This window comes from Orcinus orca, chromosome 11 (assembly GCF_937001465.1).
Source record: "Orcinus orca chromosome 11, mOrcOrc1.1, whole genome shotgun sequence".
Taxonomy (NCBI): Eukaryota; Metazoa; Chordata; class Mammalia; order Artiodactyla; family Delphinidae; genus Orcinus; species Orcinus orca.
This window is the reverse complement of record NC_064569.1, coordinates 89,206,432-89,226,569: the sequence shown is the minus strand read 5'-3', so window position 1 is coordinate 89,226,569 and position 20,138 is coordinate 89,206,432. Positions and strand designations below refer to the sequence as shown.

Genomic DNA, 20,138 nt, shown 5'->3' with positions numbered 1-20,138 from the left:
AAAGAGGATGAGCCATCCGCAAGGGAGTCGCGCTTGAGCTTCTAACCTCTGGGCTGAGGGAACGTGTCATTTTTCTGCAGTTTTTGGTCTCTGCGCGAGTTGGGCGTCTTTCCCCTCCTTTGGTGGCTCTGAAATGTTATTCTGACATATCCACCATGCAGCCAGATGCCTTCCTGACCTATTCATTGTCAAGCAGCCCTGAGCCCTAAATAAGGAACAAATGTCATCCCAGGCCTGCTTTCATCCACCACTCACTACAAAATCGGTGACCTTTTCCAGATCAAGCCTGAGACAACAGCTTCTTTGTGCAGCCAGCCCACCTGAGACAGGCCCGCCAGAGCCGTCCCTACAGTGCCTTTCCTGGAGGCCTCCGGTTCATCCCCAACTCTTTCTGCTTCCCCTGGCGTTCCTGTGAGCAAGGAGAATGTCCTTTCTTCTCAAATGTCAGCTCAGCTCTGCTTTCCCAACCCTGCCCCCCATCTTCTCTAGTGGAGGCTCCGCCCCCATCACTCTCCATCCCTTCATCTACTTTACTTTCATGCTATCTCTTAGCACCACTCGGCATTTTATCATATATCTGTTTGTGATCCAACTCCCCTACTAAAGCAAACAGGCCAGTAGACAGGGACTTTGGGGTTTTGGCTTTGTTACGTTGCTGTTTATGACTCAGAACCCAGAACAGTGCCTGGCACATAATTGGTGCTTGGATGGATGGATGGGCAAATTGAGATTGAAATGCAGTCTCTGGCTCCTTATGAAAAGTGACTGCTTCATGGTCATCACACACACATGCATTCTCCCCTCTTGCTCTCCCCCACCGCTGCTCAAGCATCTCCGTGACTTCACCAGACAACATTGTTTTGTCCCTTGAATTGGGAAGCCTCCCTTTAGTCTCTATCAGAAAGGATATCGAAGCTATTAAGAGGCGAGGTCTTGAGCATTGTTACCGTTGGTGATTTAATGCCATGCCGAAAGAAGATGGTGAGCTGACTGTCGTGGGTATGTTGTCCTTGGCTTTGCTAAGAGAGGACTCTGTCCCAGGAGGGCAGCAATGAGCAGGCTGGTAGAGGGTGGCTTCGCTAGCGGAACCCCCAGTGGTTCATGTGGCACGTTTGCTGCTCAGGTTTTGGGGGTGTTGGGTGAGAATAGTCTGTGTCAGGGCTTGAAGGAAGCCGGGGTCCGTCTACGCACCCAGTTCTAGCTGTTAGTTTCAGCAGCCTTCATTTCCAAGTTGATATGGAGTGGCTGAGAAGCGCAATTCTGTTAAGAAACAAGGGTTCTGGTCCATACTCATCTGTGTGATCTTGAGAATATCATTCCGCCCCCCGCTGCAACTCAGTTTCATCTATTACACCCTGAAAAGGTTGGACTAGATGATCAGTAAGGTTTTTGCCAGCTGTAATATTTTTAACTATATTAAGATCTCCTATTTGTATGGTGTTCAAATTTCCTTTTAAAGTTTGCCTGTTGTTACAATGCCTCCATAACACATATTTCAGTCTGTTTGGTCATGTGCTTTGTTTCCTTGATGAAGCCGCAGCCTTTACAAAGGAGGCTGTCTTATCTATAGATTTGGCACCCAGAGTGTGGCAAAATGCCCAATACTGGTATGTTCAGTGAACAGCACAACCCAGCCCTTTCCTCTGCATTTGCTTACCTGTTGGTTGTGCAGTGAAACATCCCAAAGACAGGTAACTTGTGCAAAATTCATAAATCATCCGTGCATAGGTTCTCAGAATCTGGTCGCCTTGCATGCCATCTCTGACACCTCTTAGATGTAGAAACTTCTTTTAATCCCCTCTCTTCTCTTTCTCCTTTAACTTCATCCCAGTAAAACAACACTGAGGCTTTGGGGTCACACTTGGATCCCAGCTCCATCGTTTACTACTTAGCTGTGCGAAACTGGGCTGGTTACCTTCCATCTTTGAGCTTCAGGTTTCGTAATTGTAAATGAGAATAATAATGCTAACTTTGCAGGAGCCTCTAGCACAGCACCTAAGAGGTGCTAAATAATTTTAGTTGTTCCCTCCCGTGTTTAGTTCAAGACACCCCTTCCCCCCGAGCTTTCCCAGCCAACCCTTGGCATTTGTTCTTTAGGCGTCTTAGTTTATGACATCTCTATTATTATCTGTCTCGGAACATCTGAACTGACTTCTGCAAGATGGACCATAGGATGCTAGCAGTCAAGGAGCTTCATGGCACCTACTGAAATGTTTCCTCGTTTCTCAGCCCGGTGTCCTGAAAACAGCGGGTGCTCAATTCATGCTGCGTGATGGCAAAGCATCTTCACCACGTGCCCTTGGTTAGGTCACGAGCCCTCGCTCTGCTCTAGTTGTCTCATCATTCAAATGAAAAGTTTGGTCCAGAACATCCCCCAGGCCCTTGCAGCTTTGATATCCCGTGCTGTGATGCTGCGCCAGGTTTCTTACAAAAGTACAAAGGCCTCATCCTCCGTGCAGGAGTTTCCCTCTACACAGAGGGGCCTTGCTAAACACGAGAGGCACAGTCTTCTTGCATGAGCAGCTGGGGCTCAGCTTTCCTTCAGAAGTGGGCTGGCTTGGCCACTGGCCAGGGAGAAAGACTGGCGCTGGTTTCTCTCCTGGAAGAATATGCATCATGACACATGTGTAGCAGGCATTGCCATCCAAAGTTGCTGAGAGGAAGAGATCTTGGTTTTTTGCTGCGGAAGTCAGTTACGGGTCTCACCATAGGTACAGCATCTTGTGAAGGAGAGGTGGGGCAGCTGTAATTAAGTGGTGGTAAATATGAGCTTTGGGGTCAAGACTGCCTGCCTGCAAATTTCAGATCTAGAAAGATCTAATACAGTGACAGTCCAGAATCCCTACCTTTAGATCCCCATCGGCTTTTCTTGACACACCCAGGTGGAGGCCAGGTGGAGGCCTTCAGCTGCGGGGAGGCAGGGCGGGTGGGGACATGCACCTCCTCTTTTAGGAAGACGCCTTTTCCGGCTTCTCTTCCTCCTTTGTTCAACAGCAGCTAAATATTGGGGGGGCGGGCAGGGAGCAGCCTTCCACCTTGGTCTTCTTCTCCATTAACCTCTCCTGTCCATGAGCTTATGTTTTTTAAATATCATTAAAGATCAAAATCTGCGGTTTGGAACTCAGGCGTAACTTAGGAAAAACAGAACTCTTGATTGCCCACAAATTGTGCTATATCCGTACTTTGGAATACCACTCAGCAATGAAAAGAAATGTGGTAATAATATGTGTAACAACTTGGATGAATTTCAAAAACATTATGCTAAGTACAGGGAGTCCACCACGCAAAACTACATGCTCTGTGATTCTTTTTATGTGCAATTCCAGGAAAGGGTAAACTGTGGTGACAGGAGGAGATCAGGGGCCGCCTGGAGTGAGGTTCGGGGAAGTGGATGGGCTGCAAAAGGGCCACAGGAAAAACTTAGGCTGTTGGAATAGTTCTGTATCCTGATGCTGGTGATGGTTACATGACTGTACACAAGTACCACAATTTGTCAAACTACACTTAAAATGGATGAATTTATTGAAGTTTATTGTTCTTCGATAAAGCTTAGGGAAAAAAGAATGACTCCATAATTTCTGGCCTAAGCCACTGAGCAGCTGGAGAGAGTGATCTGCTATTTCCTGACCTGCGTGACGCTGAGGGGAGAGCAGGTGCAGAGGCGAAAAAAATCAAGATTTCGATTTGGGATATTTAAGTCTCAGATGCCTATTAGATGTCCAGAGTAGAGGTGTCAGGTGGGCAGTTGAATTTATGATTCTGGAACTCAGTGTAGAGGTTAGACTGGAGATATAAAGTTTGAAGTTATCAGCCTACAGTTGGCATTTAAAGCAGTGGCCTGGAGTACATGATGGAGGACACAGGGCAGGGATGGAGAACAGGAGAGCTCTGGGGGGTGAGGGGGTCCGGGGCGTGCCAGCACTTGTAGTGAGAATTCAACAGGATAAACTGTGTAAACATGTCATTGGCGTCTTGCAGTTACTCCTGCTGTGCTAAGGTGACATCACGTGGTTTCATAGAAACAGCCGTTTTTAAATGTGCAGTTCAGCGGTGTTTAGTTATTTACAGCATTACGCAGCTATCTCCTCTCTCTAGTTTCAAGACTTTTTCATCACCACAGAAAAACACCGTGTACTCATCAGATAATCACTCCACGTCCCTCCCTCCGCCATCCCCTGCTCGTCACGCGTCTGCTTTCTGTCTTTGTGGGTTTGCCTATGCTGGATGTATCGTATCAGAGGAATCACATAATACATGACCTTCTGTGTCTGGCTGCTTTCATTGAGCATAATGTGCGTGAGGTTCATCCAAGTTGCAGCATGTGTCAGTGCTTCGTTCCTTTTTATGGCTGAATACATTATTTTATCTTATTATTATTCCACGCCTTTTCCCACACCGACTCTAGAGCATGCATGAGTGAGTGTTCTTGCCTGAGAACTTTTCTCCTTCCATCCTTTCTGCCTGGGCTTTCCTTCCTCCTCGTCCCTGTGCTGATGGGAGTTGCACCACCTTTTATTTTAGAGGCGCAGTCTACGTGCTCCTCAGTGACGGACGCACACCCAGCAGCACCCCTTCTGCGTCCCCCAGGACACAGACAAGAATGGTTTCTTAGATCCCCTCTACCACCTCTTTCCTGGAGGCTGATTGGCTTCAAACACAGGCTAAATTGCTGTTTTTCCAACGTGAACATTCAGCGAACAGATATAGAACCTTTAGACACTGTCCACAGTACGCTGAGCCCTGGGAGATCTGGGGTTACAAGGGCAGTGACGTCTGGGTAGACGTCACTGCCTTTCCCCACGCGACTCATCCTCTTACCAGATTGCGGGGGAGTAAGCATTCTCACTTCTGCCTCTTGGTCTGGCCCTCGACCCAAGCATGTCGCCTGCGTGCAAGGGGATGCTTGTTGACCGTGATGTATGTCTCCAGCCCTTACCTCTCCCAGCACCTCTAGGCTTGTGTGTCTCTAATGTGATATTTCTAAAAGATTGGGAAAAAAGTAAAACCCTTGGTTTTTAACTCGGCAAATCATCCACTAATGCATTCCCACACAGCAGCAAGAATATTCTTTTCAGAACATTCAGATCACGTTGGCCCCTCACTTATAGCACTGCCATGTTGCATCACCCAAAGGGGCACTGTTCCCATTGTCTTCTTTGCAAGTGGTGCTCTGGTGTTGTGCCTGAGACCCTTTACTTTCGCCCCCTGCTTGTCCTGCCTGGATAAACCTCCTTACTCTGGGCCCTGACCCACTTCACCCTCATCTCTCTCACCATCAGCTTACCATCCTCTCCTTGGTCTGTGTGTCTCAGTCCCACTGGCCTTGAGTCCTTTGAGACGTGTGTTTTCCTCCCGACACCAACTAATTCTTCAGTTCTCTGAAGACACCACGTAGGTGTCCTACAGTTCATTTCAGTTCTGACGCTACTACCCAGTGTTAGCACAGAACCCACAGGTTAAGGTCTCAGACCCACAAGACCACCTGTACTTCAGGCACCAGTCACAAGTATTGGGTCCCGGGGTTACCCATACTTCTGTCCAATTTGGCTACAAAGTTGGGGGTTTCCAAAACCCCCTCTCCTCGGGTAGGTTTGCTAATTTGCTAAAATGACTCACAGAACTTAGGGAAGAGCTTTATTTACTGTTACTCGTTTATTATAAAGGATGCAACTCAGGAACGGCCAAATGGAAGAGATGCATAGGGCAAGGCATGGGGGGAGGAGCGTCCCCTCTGCGGGACCACCACCCTCCCAGAACCCCTGCGTGTTCACCGACTCAAAGCTCTCAGCCTGTAGCCTGTTGTTTAGGGGTGCGTGTGGAGGTTCCAGCAGGCAGACGTGGGTGAATCATTGACCATTGGTGATTAACGCAGTCCCCACCCCACCTAATTCTCGCCCGGAGGTTGGGGAGTGGAGCTGAATATTCCAAGCTTCTAATCAGGGGTTGGCTTTTCTGGCAAGCAACCCCCATCCTGAAGCTGTCTAGGGGCTTCCGAGGGTTTCCTCATTAGAACAAAAGATGTTCTTATCACTCAGGAAATTCCAAGGATTGTAGGAGCTCTGTGCCAGGAAGCAGGGACAAATACCAAATATCTTTCTGTGACACCACAGCCTTCATCTTGGTCAAGCTTCCCACTGCAAGGTTTTAACAATCACTGTTCGCCTTGCCGTGACACTCTAACCATCTCCCTTCAGATCTTGATTTAATCCTTATTTCTTCAGGTAGCCTCCTGGCTGACGTCTCCTCTTTCAGACCCGGTGCATTACTCTGGAGCTCTCCCTCCCAGTTCTTTCAGAGTCACAGTTCCACATTTGTTGGTGTGATTGTCTAGTGACCTTGCCCTATGGGATGGCTGAATTGTGTGTCCCAAAAAGTTCATCTGTTGAAGTCCTAACCTCCAGTGTCTCAGAATGTGACTGTATTTGGACTTAGGGTCTTTAGAGAGGTCATTGGGTAAAATGAGGTCATTAGGATGGGCCCTGACCTGATATGATTAGTGTTCTTATAAGAAGAGGAGATGAGGACACAGACACACAGAGGAATGACCACGTGAGGACCCAGAGAGAAGATGACCATTTACAGGTACAGGAGAGAGACCTCAGAAGAAACAACTTTCCAGAACCTTGATCTCAAACTTCTAGCCTCCAGAACTGTGAGAAAATAAATAGCTGCTGTTTAAGCTACCCAGTCTGTGGTACTTTGTTACAGCATCCCTAACAAACTGATACACACTACAAGGATGTTAGCTCCACCGAGGGCAGGGACCATCTCAGGGTTTACCCATCATTGCATCCCCGAAGCCCAGCACAGTGTTTGGCTCTATATGTATTCAGTAACTATTTGGTGAATGGATGAATGACCTATCTCAAGGGGATGACAGACATCTTTGAAATATGGACGTCTCATAAACCCTGTACTGTGTGGTTCCAGGCCAATGTTCCCTTATCCTTTCAGTATCTCTGTTTTGAATTTCCTGCCTGTCTTTCCTCCCTGAAGGAGCATTACTTCATCTCGATAATCTGCCCAAAGACCAGCCTTGAGAATATAGAGAGATTTTGTGCTCAAGCTTCCTGAGTGCTTCTCAGCCACGCAGGGGCCTCTCCTGGTAACTCCCACCTTCCAGGCTGTGTTTCAGACTGTAAAGTTTGCTCAGTATCTGGCTTTTGCATAAGTAGAGTATCAATGAGTAATAATACTGTAATCTCAGAAATGCTATTGGGGAAAAAAAATTAAGTAATAGCTACATAAGACCCAGAAAGGCTTGGTAATAATGATAATACTTAAAGTTGAATGGTAGTTTACAGTTTACAGCCTTTCATTTCACTCTAAAAACAACCTTATGATGGCATGATGGTGAATTTTATCATCATCCCTTTTATAAAATGAAAATAAAACAATAATAAAAAATAAAGTTCAAAAATGGAATTGTTTGGGCTTCCCTGGTGACGCAGTGGTTGAGAGTCCACCTGCCGATGCAGGGGACACGGATCCGTGCCCCGGTCCGGGAAGATCCCACATGCCGCGGAGCAGCTGGGCCCGTGAGCCATGGCCACTGAGCGTGCGCGTCCGGAGCCTGTGCTCCGCAACGGGAGAGGCCACGACAGTGAGAGGCCCGCGTACCGCAAAAAAAAAAAAAAGGAGTAGTTTGGGCCCGGGTTGCACAGTTAATAATTGGAAAAGCCAGAACTTAAATGTTGCCCTTTGAATCCTGCAAGCAAGTGCTTTTTCTGCAACCCCAGTGGGAAAAGTGAGAGGATTGCTCCTAGGCACTATTATTAGTGATTCAAGGAGTGTCTGTGAATGAAGGATCTGAAAGATACCAACCAATTGTGTTTTTAAAAAGAGACCGACCCAAGAAGTCCATGGATGGCAGTGGTAGCTGGATGCAGGCCAGCTCTGCTCCCCGAGCTGAGGCCTCATCTGAGCGGTGACGGCAGCCGAGCGTCCTGGGAGTCTGTGTGATAAAAGCAGCCTTGGAAGAGAGCCCAGCGGCTGGCTCCGCATCCCTTTTTCATTTTTCCCATTTCCAAAGACCAAAGATCACGGAAGGAAGAAGAGAGAAATCATTATTTGAGGCTGAGCAGGAGTTTTTAAACTGTACATTAAGTTAATGCGGGCCCTCTTGGGGCTGACTTGGGGGATAGGGAAGCTCGGTATTGCATCTCGGCAGATGGAATATCGTTCTCTGGACCTTTATTGGATGGCAGGCTCTTTTCTGAGTCTCAGGCCTGCCTTTTCCGTTCTTCCTCGATGTCCCTGGGTAGGACGTGCTCTCAGCTCAGCGCCCTGGTATTAATGCTGAAGGAAATTAGACTCAGAGGCCCCGATGGGATCCAGAGGGCTCTGCAGAGTCCTAGACCCCTGCCTGCAGCCCCAGGGGGCACCACGGGCAGGAACGGGAGGGCTAGACACCTTGACCAGCCTTTCCACCCATCCTCTCTAGGTCCTTTGGAACTTTGCCCACAGCTGTGCCAGCTGCAGCCCTTCCCCTGGGGAGAGGAATGCCTTGCAGATTGTTCCTAACCATGAATTTAGGTGCAAAACATAGACTTTTGCAACACAGTGACCGGAACACAAGCCCCAGCTCTGTGGTCCTTAGTCACATGTCCTTGACACGTGACTTTCCCCTCTCTTAGCCTCAGTTTCCCTTTCAAAAGATGAGATGAGCACCGTGCCCACTTCACTGGGGTTGTTGTAGGGCACTCTGAGATGATGCAAGACAAACATGTATCCCGGTGCCTGGGCAAAGTGCTCACCGAGCAGGGGCTGCCCTGAGAAGAACAGCCTCCCCTCGCGGGGCAGCCACGCGCACACACGCAGCACAAGTGCGAGAACATGTGTGGGGACAGCCCAGCACGAGGAAGATGTTGAGAAGGGCGTTACTAGCCCGAATAAAGAGATCTCATGGTCAGGTTGGAAGGGAGCTTTGAGGTCAGCAAATCTTGTGTTTCTGCTCAGTGCAGGTAATCCGCCGCCTACAGCATGCCTGCCGGGTGACCTCCCGCTCCCAAAGGTCCCCAGACCTACTTTGCATCAGAATTCCTGCAGCTGTCCTTTGCAGAGAGACCCCCTGGCCTCACCCTGAGAGAATCTGCTTCTGTAAGAGTCCAGTGGGGTGTGCAGAGAGCAGCCAAACCATTTGAGAAGCTTTTTGCAGAGATCATGCAGTCCCGAAGGCAGTGTTTCCTTTACTGCTGTGTCTCCAGCAGTTGGTACGGGGCCCAGTGCACAGCAGGGACGTGGTGAATACCTGCTGGATGGGGGTGGAATCACGCAGCCTCGGAAGCCGTGCCCGGGAGCTTCTCCCTGGAAATGCAGCTCACTTCTGTCTGGGTGAACTCCAGTGATACTTACGGTCTTGCTTACAAGAAGCAAAATCTATCTTCCTTCAATCTTAACTCATGCAGCCTATTTCTACCTTCTAGAGTGACACTGATTCTAATTCCTCTTAGACGGGATTATCCCTCAGCTATAGAGGTCAGTAAGGGTGAAGTATTTTTCTCCAAATGAAATCAGGGTTGGCTGAACAAGGTATAACCTGGAGCCGGGGGTGCTTCGTCAAGCAGCCCCAAGGAAACAAAATGATGGACGACAGGACCTTTTTAACTAGAGCACATGGATTCCATCTCAAGGACATGCAACATAAACATGGGGCACATAAACCTGGTTCAGGGTCCCCATGCAGCCCCGTGAAATAGAAACCTTTACCATTTTACAGAGGAGGAAGCTGAGGAACTAAGAATTTGCCCAGGATTACCATTCAAGCGTAGAAGAGCTAGAAATTTGAACCAGATGAGAATTATATTAAAGTTTAAGGGAAGAAGAGGAGGCCAAGTTGGAGAAGCTTAAGCATAGAAAAAAAACAAAAAACAGAGAGCGTAGAGTCGGTGGTGGAGTCCTATATCTTGCGTTGGCGGCGTGTTTCTAAACACCTCCATCCCCTTCTCTGGGCTTCATCTGTCAAACTAGGCAGTTCCAGAGGAATTATTAAGCCCTCCGCAGCTCATGTGAACCTCTGTGTTCCCAGAGTGCATTTAGCTACAACCAAACGGAAGAAGTCAGAACTGTGAAACCTGCAAGTTCCGAAACAGTCCTTTTCAACCCTTTCAGGGCTGTTTAAATACCCTTTTGTGTCCCATCTTCTCGGGAGATGTTTTATTGTTCTACACCCACTAGCCGGGGGCACCTATGGCTGTGAAGCGGTTCTTTCAGATGTTTAGTAAATGGCAATGTGATCCTCTTATGTTTTCCTTATTACAGCCATGCTGTACTCAGACATGCATGGAGGAATGGTACTATTAGAGGCTTTTCTGTTTTAAAATAGCTTAGTCGAATACACATGAGGTTGGAAGGGCATTGTTGTTCTCCCTGCTGATACTCAGGACAGCCCCTGGTGATAACATTTTAATATTCCCCTGCTGCCATAAGCACAGCTGGTTGGATGTGCAGCAGTGGTTGGCAGACTCCCCCTGTGCACCCAGGAGCTTTCCTGGGGGTGGGAAAAAGGTAGCACTGGAAGCAGCCATCATCGGGGCCAGAGCTACCTGCTCCTGCTGTTCACCTGGAGAGGCTATAACTGGTGCACAGCCACTTCCACGCCATTCACATGGAGCTCACCAGTTCTGGATGGTCTAGGTTTGTGGGTTGTGGATAATATTTATTTTTCATTTCTTCATTCATTCATCCAGCCAGCCATTCATCCACACTGTACTAGGCCTCAGGAGCATTACATTTTTCTCTCAAGGAAGCAAAGTCATTAAATTTGTACTTTTAAAATATTTCTGCGGCTGAGTAAAGCAAAATAGAATGGCAAGGGGCACCCCTGAGGGAAAGGTGATCGAGGATGAATCTGCTAAGGTATCAGGGAAAGAGAGATGATGAGGACAGAGCAAGGGAGGGGATGAGGCTGAAAAATAATAGGTAAAATCTGGAGGAGTCGGTTATGGCAATGATGTGAGGGGTGAGGAGAGGGGGGTGTCAAGCTTGATTCAAAGGTCCTGGCTTCAGTGACAAGTGAAACCTTGATGCTACTAACCGCAAAAAGGCAGGAGTCAGACGTTATTTAGGAAGAGAAAAGTGTGCATTTGATTTTGATCAGTTTGAGTTGAAGGTCGTTGGATTTAAGAGTAAGAAGCTCTGGAAAGTAGTCTGATACGGAGATGGGTGACATCTTCCCCTCAGTGGTATTTGTTTTTGTTCTTGTTTTTCTGTGGTACGTGGGCCTCTCACTGTTGTGGCCTCTCCCGTTGCGGAGCACAGGCTCCGGACGCGCAGGCTCAGCGGCCATGGCCCAGGGGCCCACCCGCTCCGCGGCATGTGGGATCTTCCCAGACCAGGGCACGAACCCGTGTCCCCAGCATCGGCAGGCAGACTGTCAACCACTGCGCCACCAGGGAAGCCCCCCTCAGTGGTATTTGAAGCTGTTGAGTTAGATTCCATCATCCAAGGATACGACGTAGAGCAAAAAGAGGGGGCAAGGATGGGAGTTGGGGAGCCCAGCATTCAGGGGAGGCAGAGGGAGGGGACCCCCATGAAGGAGGTGGGGAAGGAATGTCCAGAGGGAAGAAAACAGCTAGGAGACTAGTGTCACAGAAGCTAAAGGCTTCGAAAAGTTTCAGCGGGGCTGGGGAAGGGCCAGCAGCGTGGCAGCTGGGGGAACAGCTGGCTGAATTTCGCAGAGCCCAGCCTATGCAGCTAGGGTCAGTGCTTGAATCGGAAAACTTAGACTTTCTGAACAATGACCATCACAAAAGGGAAAAAGGGAGATGCCTTTAGTTGAGCATCTAACCACGAACCAGGCACTTTACGGTACTATCTTATTTATGAATACATCCATTCTTAGAGGCAGGGGGTGGGGATTCTGTTCTTGCCCTTTTACTGATAAGGAAATTGAGGCTCAGAGAAGTTATGCCTTGGTCAAGCCATACAGAACTGGAGCTTGAACTCTGTTTTGCCTGGTTGTAAAACCCTTTGTCTTTCTAATTTATACCTGGTGGGCAAATGCCCCGCCTGCCCTTTCCACATTCAGTGTGCCACGTGGAAGCGTCACCAATCCCTGCTTCCCTGGGGCCTCACCTCCTGAATGGCAGCAGCCCTGCCTGGAGCCAAAAGCTGCGGAAGGAGGGAACCAGGGGAGTTCCCGGTCTGGAGCCATCCGTCTGCTGGCTGGTGACACCGACACCGGGGCCCCAGCAGAATAGCAAGCTTGTTCGCTCTTGTCTGGCTGTTAGTGGTGATGTATGAATAAGCAAAGAAGACAGCTTCATTTTCATAAGTTAACTTGTGCCGAGAGTAAGGAAGACGGGAAACAGTGCACTTAATCATAACCACAGGGCCAGCGCAGAAAACAATGACAGAGCCTTTTCTGTTCATCACAGTGTTTTATTATAATAACTCCTATTATAGAGGAGACAGGCGGTGTGGAATGCTGAGGGCAGCAGCACACCAGCATCCCGCGTCATCTCCCCAAGAGGAATCCCTGGGGTTGTACGCCTTCATGGGATAGCAAGCCCAGGATGGGTTTGCATCATCAAGATTAAGGCTTTAGACTTTGACCTCTGGAGACCAGGCTGTAGTTGCCACCTGGCTGGTGAGCTGGGATTGCCAGAGCTGTGAAAATAAGCTGTCTCATGTGTGCTGTCACCGGGGACCTGAGGACGGCTATGCCCAGAACAGTGTTCCAGGACAGCAGTGCTACCCAAAAAGCTTTGGGGGAAGCCTGGGAGCTTGGAGGTCTGTGTGGAAGGGGCAGGTGTGGCCTGTAGTGTGGCAGGGGCTGCAGTAGACAGGAAACGGGCATCACGCACTCTCCCCATAGAATCCACTATTCCCTGCCCTCCATTCCTCCTACGTATCAGCGTTTCTGTCATTGCATGTACCGCGCTGCTTCATAATTGTTTACCTGTCTCCTTCCAGCTGCCTCTAGGGTGCAGGCTATGTTTTATCTGTCTTTGATTCCTTAGTATTTTGTGTGGTATCTGACACAAAGCAAACCCTCAATCAATATCAAACTGAACGAAAGTGTAGGTAGGGTAAGGATCGTGTCAGCTAAGGAAGGGAGGGAACCGCTAAGACCGAACCCAGGCCAACGGGGCAGAATATTGGGCCAGGGAATTCTGGGTATGATGACAAGAGTAGATACCTACTGAACATTTTACTATTTTCTGGGCGTTGTTAGTGGTGATGTTTGAATAAGCAAAGAACACAGCTTCATTTTCACAAATTAACTTGTGCCTAGAGAAAAAAAAATGTTCAATTCTGAGGTGTGTACTTTTGTCAATGCCATGTTATAAATGAATAAAGAAACAGGCACAGAGAGGTTGAGTAATTTGTCTAAAGTCACACAGCTAGCACCTGGGTGAGGAGCCGGGATTGGAAACCAGGCAGTCTGGCTCTCATACACTTTCTTCACCACTTTACTGTACTCAAGAAGTGTAACACGAGGCGGCCACTGAATTCTGCTGGTTGATGCGCTAGATGTAGACACCACGTGAGTTTTATTGTTTGCTAGGGGCCGTGCAAGGGAACCTCACTGATAACCAAAGCCAGGACAGAGCTCCCAGACCCTGATCAATAATTCTCAGATTTTAGTGTGCATCCAGATTACCTGGGGATTTTTTTTAATGCAGGTTACTAGACCCAGTGGCCAGAGTTCTTATTTAGAAGTGTTATGTGATGAGGGAATTAGTATGTGATATTACCCCCATACTTCCAGATCCTGAGAGATAAGACAAAGGAGAGCAAAATGTCACCTTATTTTGCTGATAAAAGTGAAATTGGAGGTTTTGACTTAGATGTGCATCTATGGTGGATATTCATAATACCAGCCCCGGAGCTGGAATCGCCCACCCTGTCACAGGAAGTGTGGGGCGACTGCAGCCTCATCCGGAGGGGACCTGCCCTGTACAACTGATCCAAGGTGGAGCTCTGCTGGCACACTGGCTCCTAGGAGGAAGATGAAGGAATAGCTAGGCCACCTGAGCTCGGTTCTCTCTGAAACTCACCAGGTCAGGTAGCTCCTTCCCTGCCCTTGGGGAAGAGGAAGGATTGGGGTAAGAAGCCGGTAAATCCCTCCTTCACAAAACGAAAGATGTAGAGGGAAGCAGCCTTCCGGTCACAGTTAACTTCACAGTTGAGGCCTGGGAATCTGCACGCTTAACAAGAAGCCCAGGTGTTTATGTAGCAGTTGGTCCTCAGACCACACTTAAAGAAACAAACTTCTAGAAGGACTTAATTGTTGTGCTAGAGGGCCTTCAAAAAGAAAACCATTTGGATGGGCTCACTGTCTTTCAGAAGCTGACCGATGAGCTTGAATGATGATATTTAAGAAGAGCTATTACTTATATAGTTTTTAATATGCCCCAGCCCCTGTGGTTAGCCCTTAACACATATGAAGTCATTTAAACATGTGAAGCCACAGCAGTTAGATACTGGGGCACAGAGAGGTTAAGTAATTTCTTCAAGGCTACACAGCTAAAAAGTGGCAGAGCTAGAAATAGGAACCAGGCAGCCTGGCCCCAGCCTTCCCCTCTGGCTACACTGCTGCACGCGGTTTCCGGTCCACGGACACAGACCTCTGCAGGGGTGAAGGCAGTTAGCCCAGGGTATTCACAAGCCCACTTGCAAAGCCCAGCTGTCGCTTTAATCATCGACGAAGCAGCTAATGAATTCATCTAAAAAAGCAAAATGAAATCTTAGTAGCTGTTTATTATTTTGCCTTCTCAACCAGTGGATATTAAAATTACAGCTATCATGTTGCTAATTAAGGATTTTGTTTTCTTAACCTTAAAGAGGACGGGCATATGCGAAAGGGCCGCTTGCCACCATCAAAGGATATGCAGCCCAGGTGCAAAGTGACAGAAGGAGAATTTGGATGTTATCCTTTGAGATAACATGGCTTAAGGTTAACCACGCAAACTACTCCTTCTCTGAAGATGAAGCCCTTGAGTTGAAGGCTCCAGTAGAGCAACCCATATAAAAGATGCTTTCAGGTGCTGCCACCATCTTTGCAGTTTTCCATGCAACTGAGGAAGACGCCAGAGTTCCCAGAGCTGAGTGAGAGAATATGTTGATGTTGGCGAGTGGGGAGAGGATGAAATGCTTTGCAACCTCAGAAATGTGGGGACACTAATACAGTAACATAAGTGGTCTCCATTCAGGAGAGATTTACGCACCAGATGTCATTTATTTAGCAGACATTTATTCATGCCTATTAGTGTGTTAGATATTATGCACTCCTTGCCCTTGGACAAATGGAGAGGTGGACATTTACAGATGAGGCGTGTGTGCTTGAACATCACCCATTCTGTCCTTGACAGGACATAAGTCAGCCGATGGCACAAATACCGGGAGGAAGCGCTAAGTCGAGATGTCCCCCATCTAATGCGGGAATTCACAGTCTGCTTCTTGCCAGAGATGGGCCTGAAAGGATTACTGATAGGGAGTGGCAGGGGGCAAGGCTGGCGAGAGCTGTACGAGCAAGACATGGAGATGAGGACACAAGCAGTAAAGCTATGCATTTTCGTGTGGCTGTTAGAAAATTCATCTGAAGAGTAGGTCGAGGCAGAATACAATTCACGGCATGTCCGAAAGTGGAATTTGGACTTTCGGGTAGCTGAAGATGACCTCTCCTGAAATTCAGATGGCCGCCCTAAACTCAGTGAAACGTCATTCCCCTTCATCGGTTCTGAGCACATGACACCCCTCTTTCATCATGCCAAAAAAAACCATGGTGACGCCAACCAGGGGTCATTAGTAATAACGAACCAGCTCCCCCAAGGACCCCACATGCCCTTTGAGTCCCAGCCTCGGAGTGAGGTTATTAAACAGGCTCTCCAACAAGGTTACAGCATCAGGACTCAGCACACAGCTTGCTCGGCTGAGGGCACCGCGCCTTTCAGATCTGTTGTGCACGAACGTCCCAAGCTTGTTGCATGTGGAATTGATTAGCTCTTGCACTTTCTGAATTGGTGACCTGTTTTTCTGAGGGATTCTACATGTTTTGGTTGTGATTATATACAATGACACAGTGGGTGGTAGTGTTTTTCCTATGCCGCTAATTTATGTATTTGTGCTGGGGCAGTGATTTAGATGGGAGCTCGATAAATTGATCAAATAAATTACACCAAACCCACACACCATCATTTCAGGGAGCTGTCATCACACCAAAGAGGTTCTATGTCGCCCAGCGTGGTATTCCAGGAGAACCGTCGTGTTTTCTTCATGGGCTGCTAGGCTTTCATTTGGTCAGAAAGGGCTGTATTTCTCAGACAATATAAGGATTTTAGCTCCAGAAGACATCAGTTAGCTGTGGAAGACAGTGCCCATTAGTCCTGTGACCTTTAGCAAGTTACTTACATTTCTGAGTCTCAGTATCTCATCCTGTAAAATGTGGACTTGTAATTTCTACCTCAAATGTTTGTTGTAAAGGTAAGCAGTGATGCAGAGACAGTGGAAAGAATCTGGATGTCAGATAACTATTGATTCATATCCTGGCTCCAGGATACGCAAGTTATACAAATCACGGTCCTCAGTGTTCCTAGTTTGTAAAGTGCTGTTGATAGTAGTTGCAAGGGAATACCTTCTGCACGTGGCAGGATAGGGTTGTCTAATAGAAGATAGTTGATTCTGATGGCTGCCTGCCCCACCTAGAAGACCTGAGTCCAGAAACATTAACACTCTAAGAAATTGGGGTGAGTGGAGGACTCACCTGAGGTGTTAAAGCTGCTAAGAAATTGATTGAGAGACCTGACTCGCCTTTGATGTTGGCCTCAGTACAGTAGAGGGCGAGGCCCACGTCAAAGCCGAGCTCTGGGGACAGAGAAGCAATTGTTCCTCTAGAAAACACGCCTGCCTTGACGTGATGCTTGTTGACAAAAGACAAAGTGGATGTGAGAGTAAAAACGCGGCAAGAATGTGGCTCTTCTCTGGGGGCTCCCTTCTCATGAACCAAGGGTCCTTTCTTCCTCTCTGAGTGAGAAAATTACCTCAACTCCTGCCTCAAAAGCCAGTAAATTAATATACCTTGGGAAATAGTGAACTGGAACATTTGAAGAAGAGTATGTAAGTAAATAAATATGTGTTCACGTGAGTTAAGGGATAGATGGACAGATGGACGGATGAATAGTTTGGGACTCTGGCTTTGTCACAGATTAACTGGATGACCTTGTTAATTAAGTTAATTAAGTACTCTGGGCGACCTCCATTTCTTTTCTATAAAATAGGGATAATGAAAATGGCTGGGCTGCCTAAGTGTGAGAATTAAACATATTAATACAAGTGAAGCACTTAGATAAGAGTTTGGCACCTCATAAAAGCTCCCAATAACAAAACCTGTGTTACGATGATTTGCCATTGTTGTATCTGCCGTTCAGTACTCACTGTCCCACGTGGCTTGGCTTCTTTTAAGACCTTTGCATTCTCTGTACTTCACAGGTCAACAGGTCCTGGGCCTGGTAGAGAACCAGAGTGATTGGTACCTCGGAAACCTGTGGAAAAATCACCGCCCTTGGCCTGCCCTTGGAAGGGGCTACAACACAGGTAAGTCATGAGGGTGGCTTGCTGGGGGTGGGACAGGAGGTGGGCCAAAGCACGGGAGAAGGCCACCTGGTTGCCTGAGTTCTGCACTGGACGGTACATAAGGCGTTGGCCTCCTGGTTCTTGCTTAGGGCTGCAGCTACAGGCAAAGTTGCTACTGGGCCGTGGCAGTCCGTGGCATTCTCACCAAAAAGCCCCTCTCCGGACTGACCGTCAGCCCCAGATCCAGCGGGACAGCTTTACGAGTGTGACCTGTAGGTTCCTTGGCTCTGTTAATAGAGACTAGAGATCATTGTGTCCACTTTAGGTCCCCAGGATCTGTGTTCATCCTCAGCATTCAAGATTCATCTTTGTATGGGGAGCAAAGTTACTGATGTGTATTGACTCAAAGTCTTGTCAGAAGTGACATAATTTCTTTTTTGTTTTATTTTGTTTTTTCCCTTTTTTTGTATAATTGAAGTATAGTTGATTTACAGTGTTGTGTTAGTTTCAGGTGTACAGCAGTGATTCAGTTATACGTGCATACATATCTTTTTGTTTCAGATTCTTTTCCCTCATGGTTTATTAGAAAATATTGAATATTGCTCCCTGTGCTATACAGTAGGTCCTTGTTGGTTATCTATTTTATATATAGTAGTGTGTATATGTTAATCCCAAACTCCTAATTTATCCCTCCCCTCCCTTTCCACTTTGGTAACCATAAATTTGTTTTCTGTCTCTAGGTCTATTTCTGTCTTGTATGTAAGTTCATTTGTATCATTTTTTTTTAGATTCCACATACAAGTGATATCATATGATATTTGTCTTTTTCTGTCTGGTTTACTTAGTATGATAATCTCTAGGTCCATCCATGTTGCTGCAAATGGCATTATTTCATCCCTTTTTTATGGCCGAGTAGTATTCCATTGTATATATGTACCACATCTTTATCCATTCATCTGTCAAGGGACATTTACGTTGCTCCCATGTCTCAGCTCTTGTAAATAGTGCCACAGTGCACATTGGGGTGCATGTGTCTTTTTGAGGAGCTAACATGAAATTGGCTGAAGTATATCCTGCGGTCATGCTCCCCTTCGAGTAGTGTGGCCAAGTGCAACCCGACCATGTGCCTGGAAGAAGAAAAGGCAGAAATATTTGGTAATTGGTACTTAGGGATACCACAGCCCCTAAACACCATGTGTCTGAAATCAAATCCATTTTCTACCTTGCTGCTAACCCAAAATGTGCACCTCCTCTTTTCTTTCTGTCTCTGTTAACAGCATCATTCATTCATTCTTTCTTTCTTTCTTTGTGCAGCTCTTGTCTGTCTAATGCTTACTGTGCACTAGGCCCTATGCTAATACACCAGACACAGCCCATGACCTTGTGGAGCTTATAAAGGATGAAACTAGAGCAACCTCCCTCTCCTTAGGCCCACGTCCTGCCACTGTCTACCTATGAAATGCCTCTGAATTCTGCTTCTTCCCCTCCATCCTCCTTGCCACTACCTGGAACTGGAACTTGGAGCTCAGGGGGCAGTAGGGTAGGTCCGGCCAAGAAGGGCTGGGACCTGGCATCTGGGACCAGCTGTACTGCGTTGGGGCAGGGGTCTGGGCATGGCGCCACCTGAAAGTGGTAGGTGGTAGCCTGTCCTGGACACTAAGGTCAGTCTGTAGTGGGAAGAGCCAGACTCAGCTCTGAGAGCTGAGGGTCAGATTCCTGAGAGGTCAGGTGCAAACACGGAGCCCCAGAGGCCACAGGAAAAAGGCTGAGAGTCAAGCTTCCAGAAGTGAAAGTTCCGAGGTCAGGTCAGAGCGGGGGTCAAAGCTGGAATAAGACAAGGAAAGAAAGGTCCAGGGTCAGTGTCCTGGGCAGCCAGAGGTTAGGGAGGCCTTCACTGAAAGCTGTCCTTTGCACTGGGGGGACATTCCTTTAGCCAACGTTTGCCAGAACGTCCAGGCATGCCTCACGGGATGTAACACCTACCAGGCATCACAGCCTGCAGGGGTTGCAATGGAAGAATGGTAACCACCAGCCCTTCACAGACCCAGGCTGCATCCTGGAGGCTGTGCTGGGCATTCACCCGTGAGTTGCTGGATGGTGGGAAATTCTGGGGAGTCCCTGAGAGGGGCCAGGTTCAGGGAGGGAGCGCAAAGGGGCTCAGAGCAGCAGCTTTTCTTAGCTGATTTAGAGGTATTTCGGTGTTTTAATAATGGGTAAGCCTCTGCTTCCCAGCTAAGTATTGACCAGGTGCTGTCCCTGGTGCATTCTAGGTGTTCATCTCATCCGATCCTCACACTAACCTCATGAGGCAGGGGCTATTCTTATCTCTGTTTTATACCCAGGAAACTCAAGCTTAGAGAGTGAAAGTATGTAGTCTGATAAGTAAGGAGCCTATTAACTGCTAACCTTCCTAGCTTGAACTTTAGTGGCTTCTATTCTATCAAGAATACTTTTTTTAAATGTGGAGTCCTAGACTCTTGAAAGGTCTGGGGAGGGGTCCAGGATTCTGCCCTAAAGGAAGCCTCCAGGATGTTTCTGGAGCAGAAGGTCCAAGGGTCTGCTCTGATAAAACGTGGCACCCCATTACCCCTTCCTGCAAGCTTCCCCAGGAACTGTTTTCT

At 47.8% G+C, this 20,138-nt stretch overlaps 1 protein-coding gene across 1 annotated transcript in view; it reads left to right on the top strand.

Moving 5' to 3' along the window:
- Positions 1-20,138, top strand: part of LARGE1 (LARGE xylosyl- and glucuronyltransferase 1) — a 585,040-nt gene that overhangs the window by 447,110 nt on the left and 117,792 nt on the right. The window contains exon 7 of the mRNA XM_004269399.4: positions 17,434-17,538. Coding sequence (XP_004269447.1) covers positions 17,434-17,538 — 105 coding nt within the window. The remainder of the gene's footprint in view (positions 1-17,433; positions 17,539-20,138) is intronic.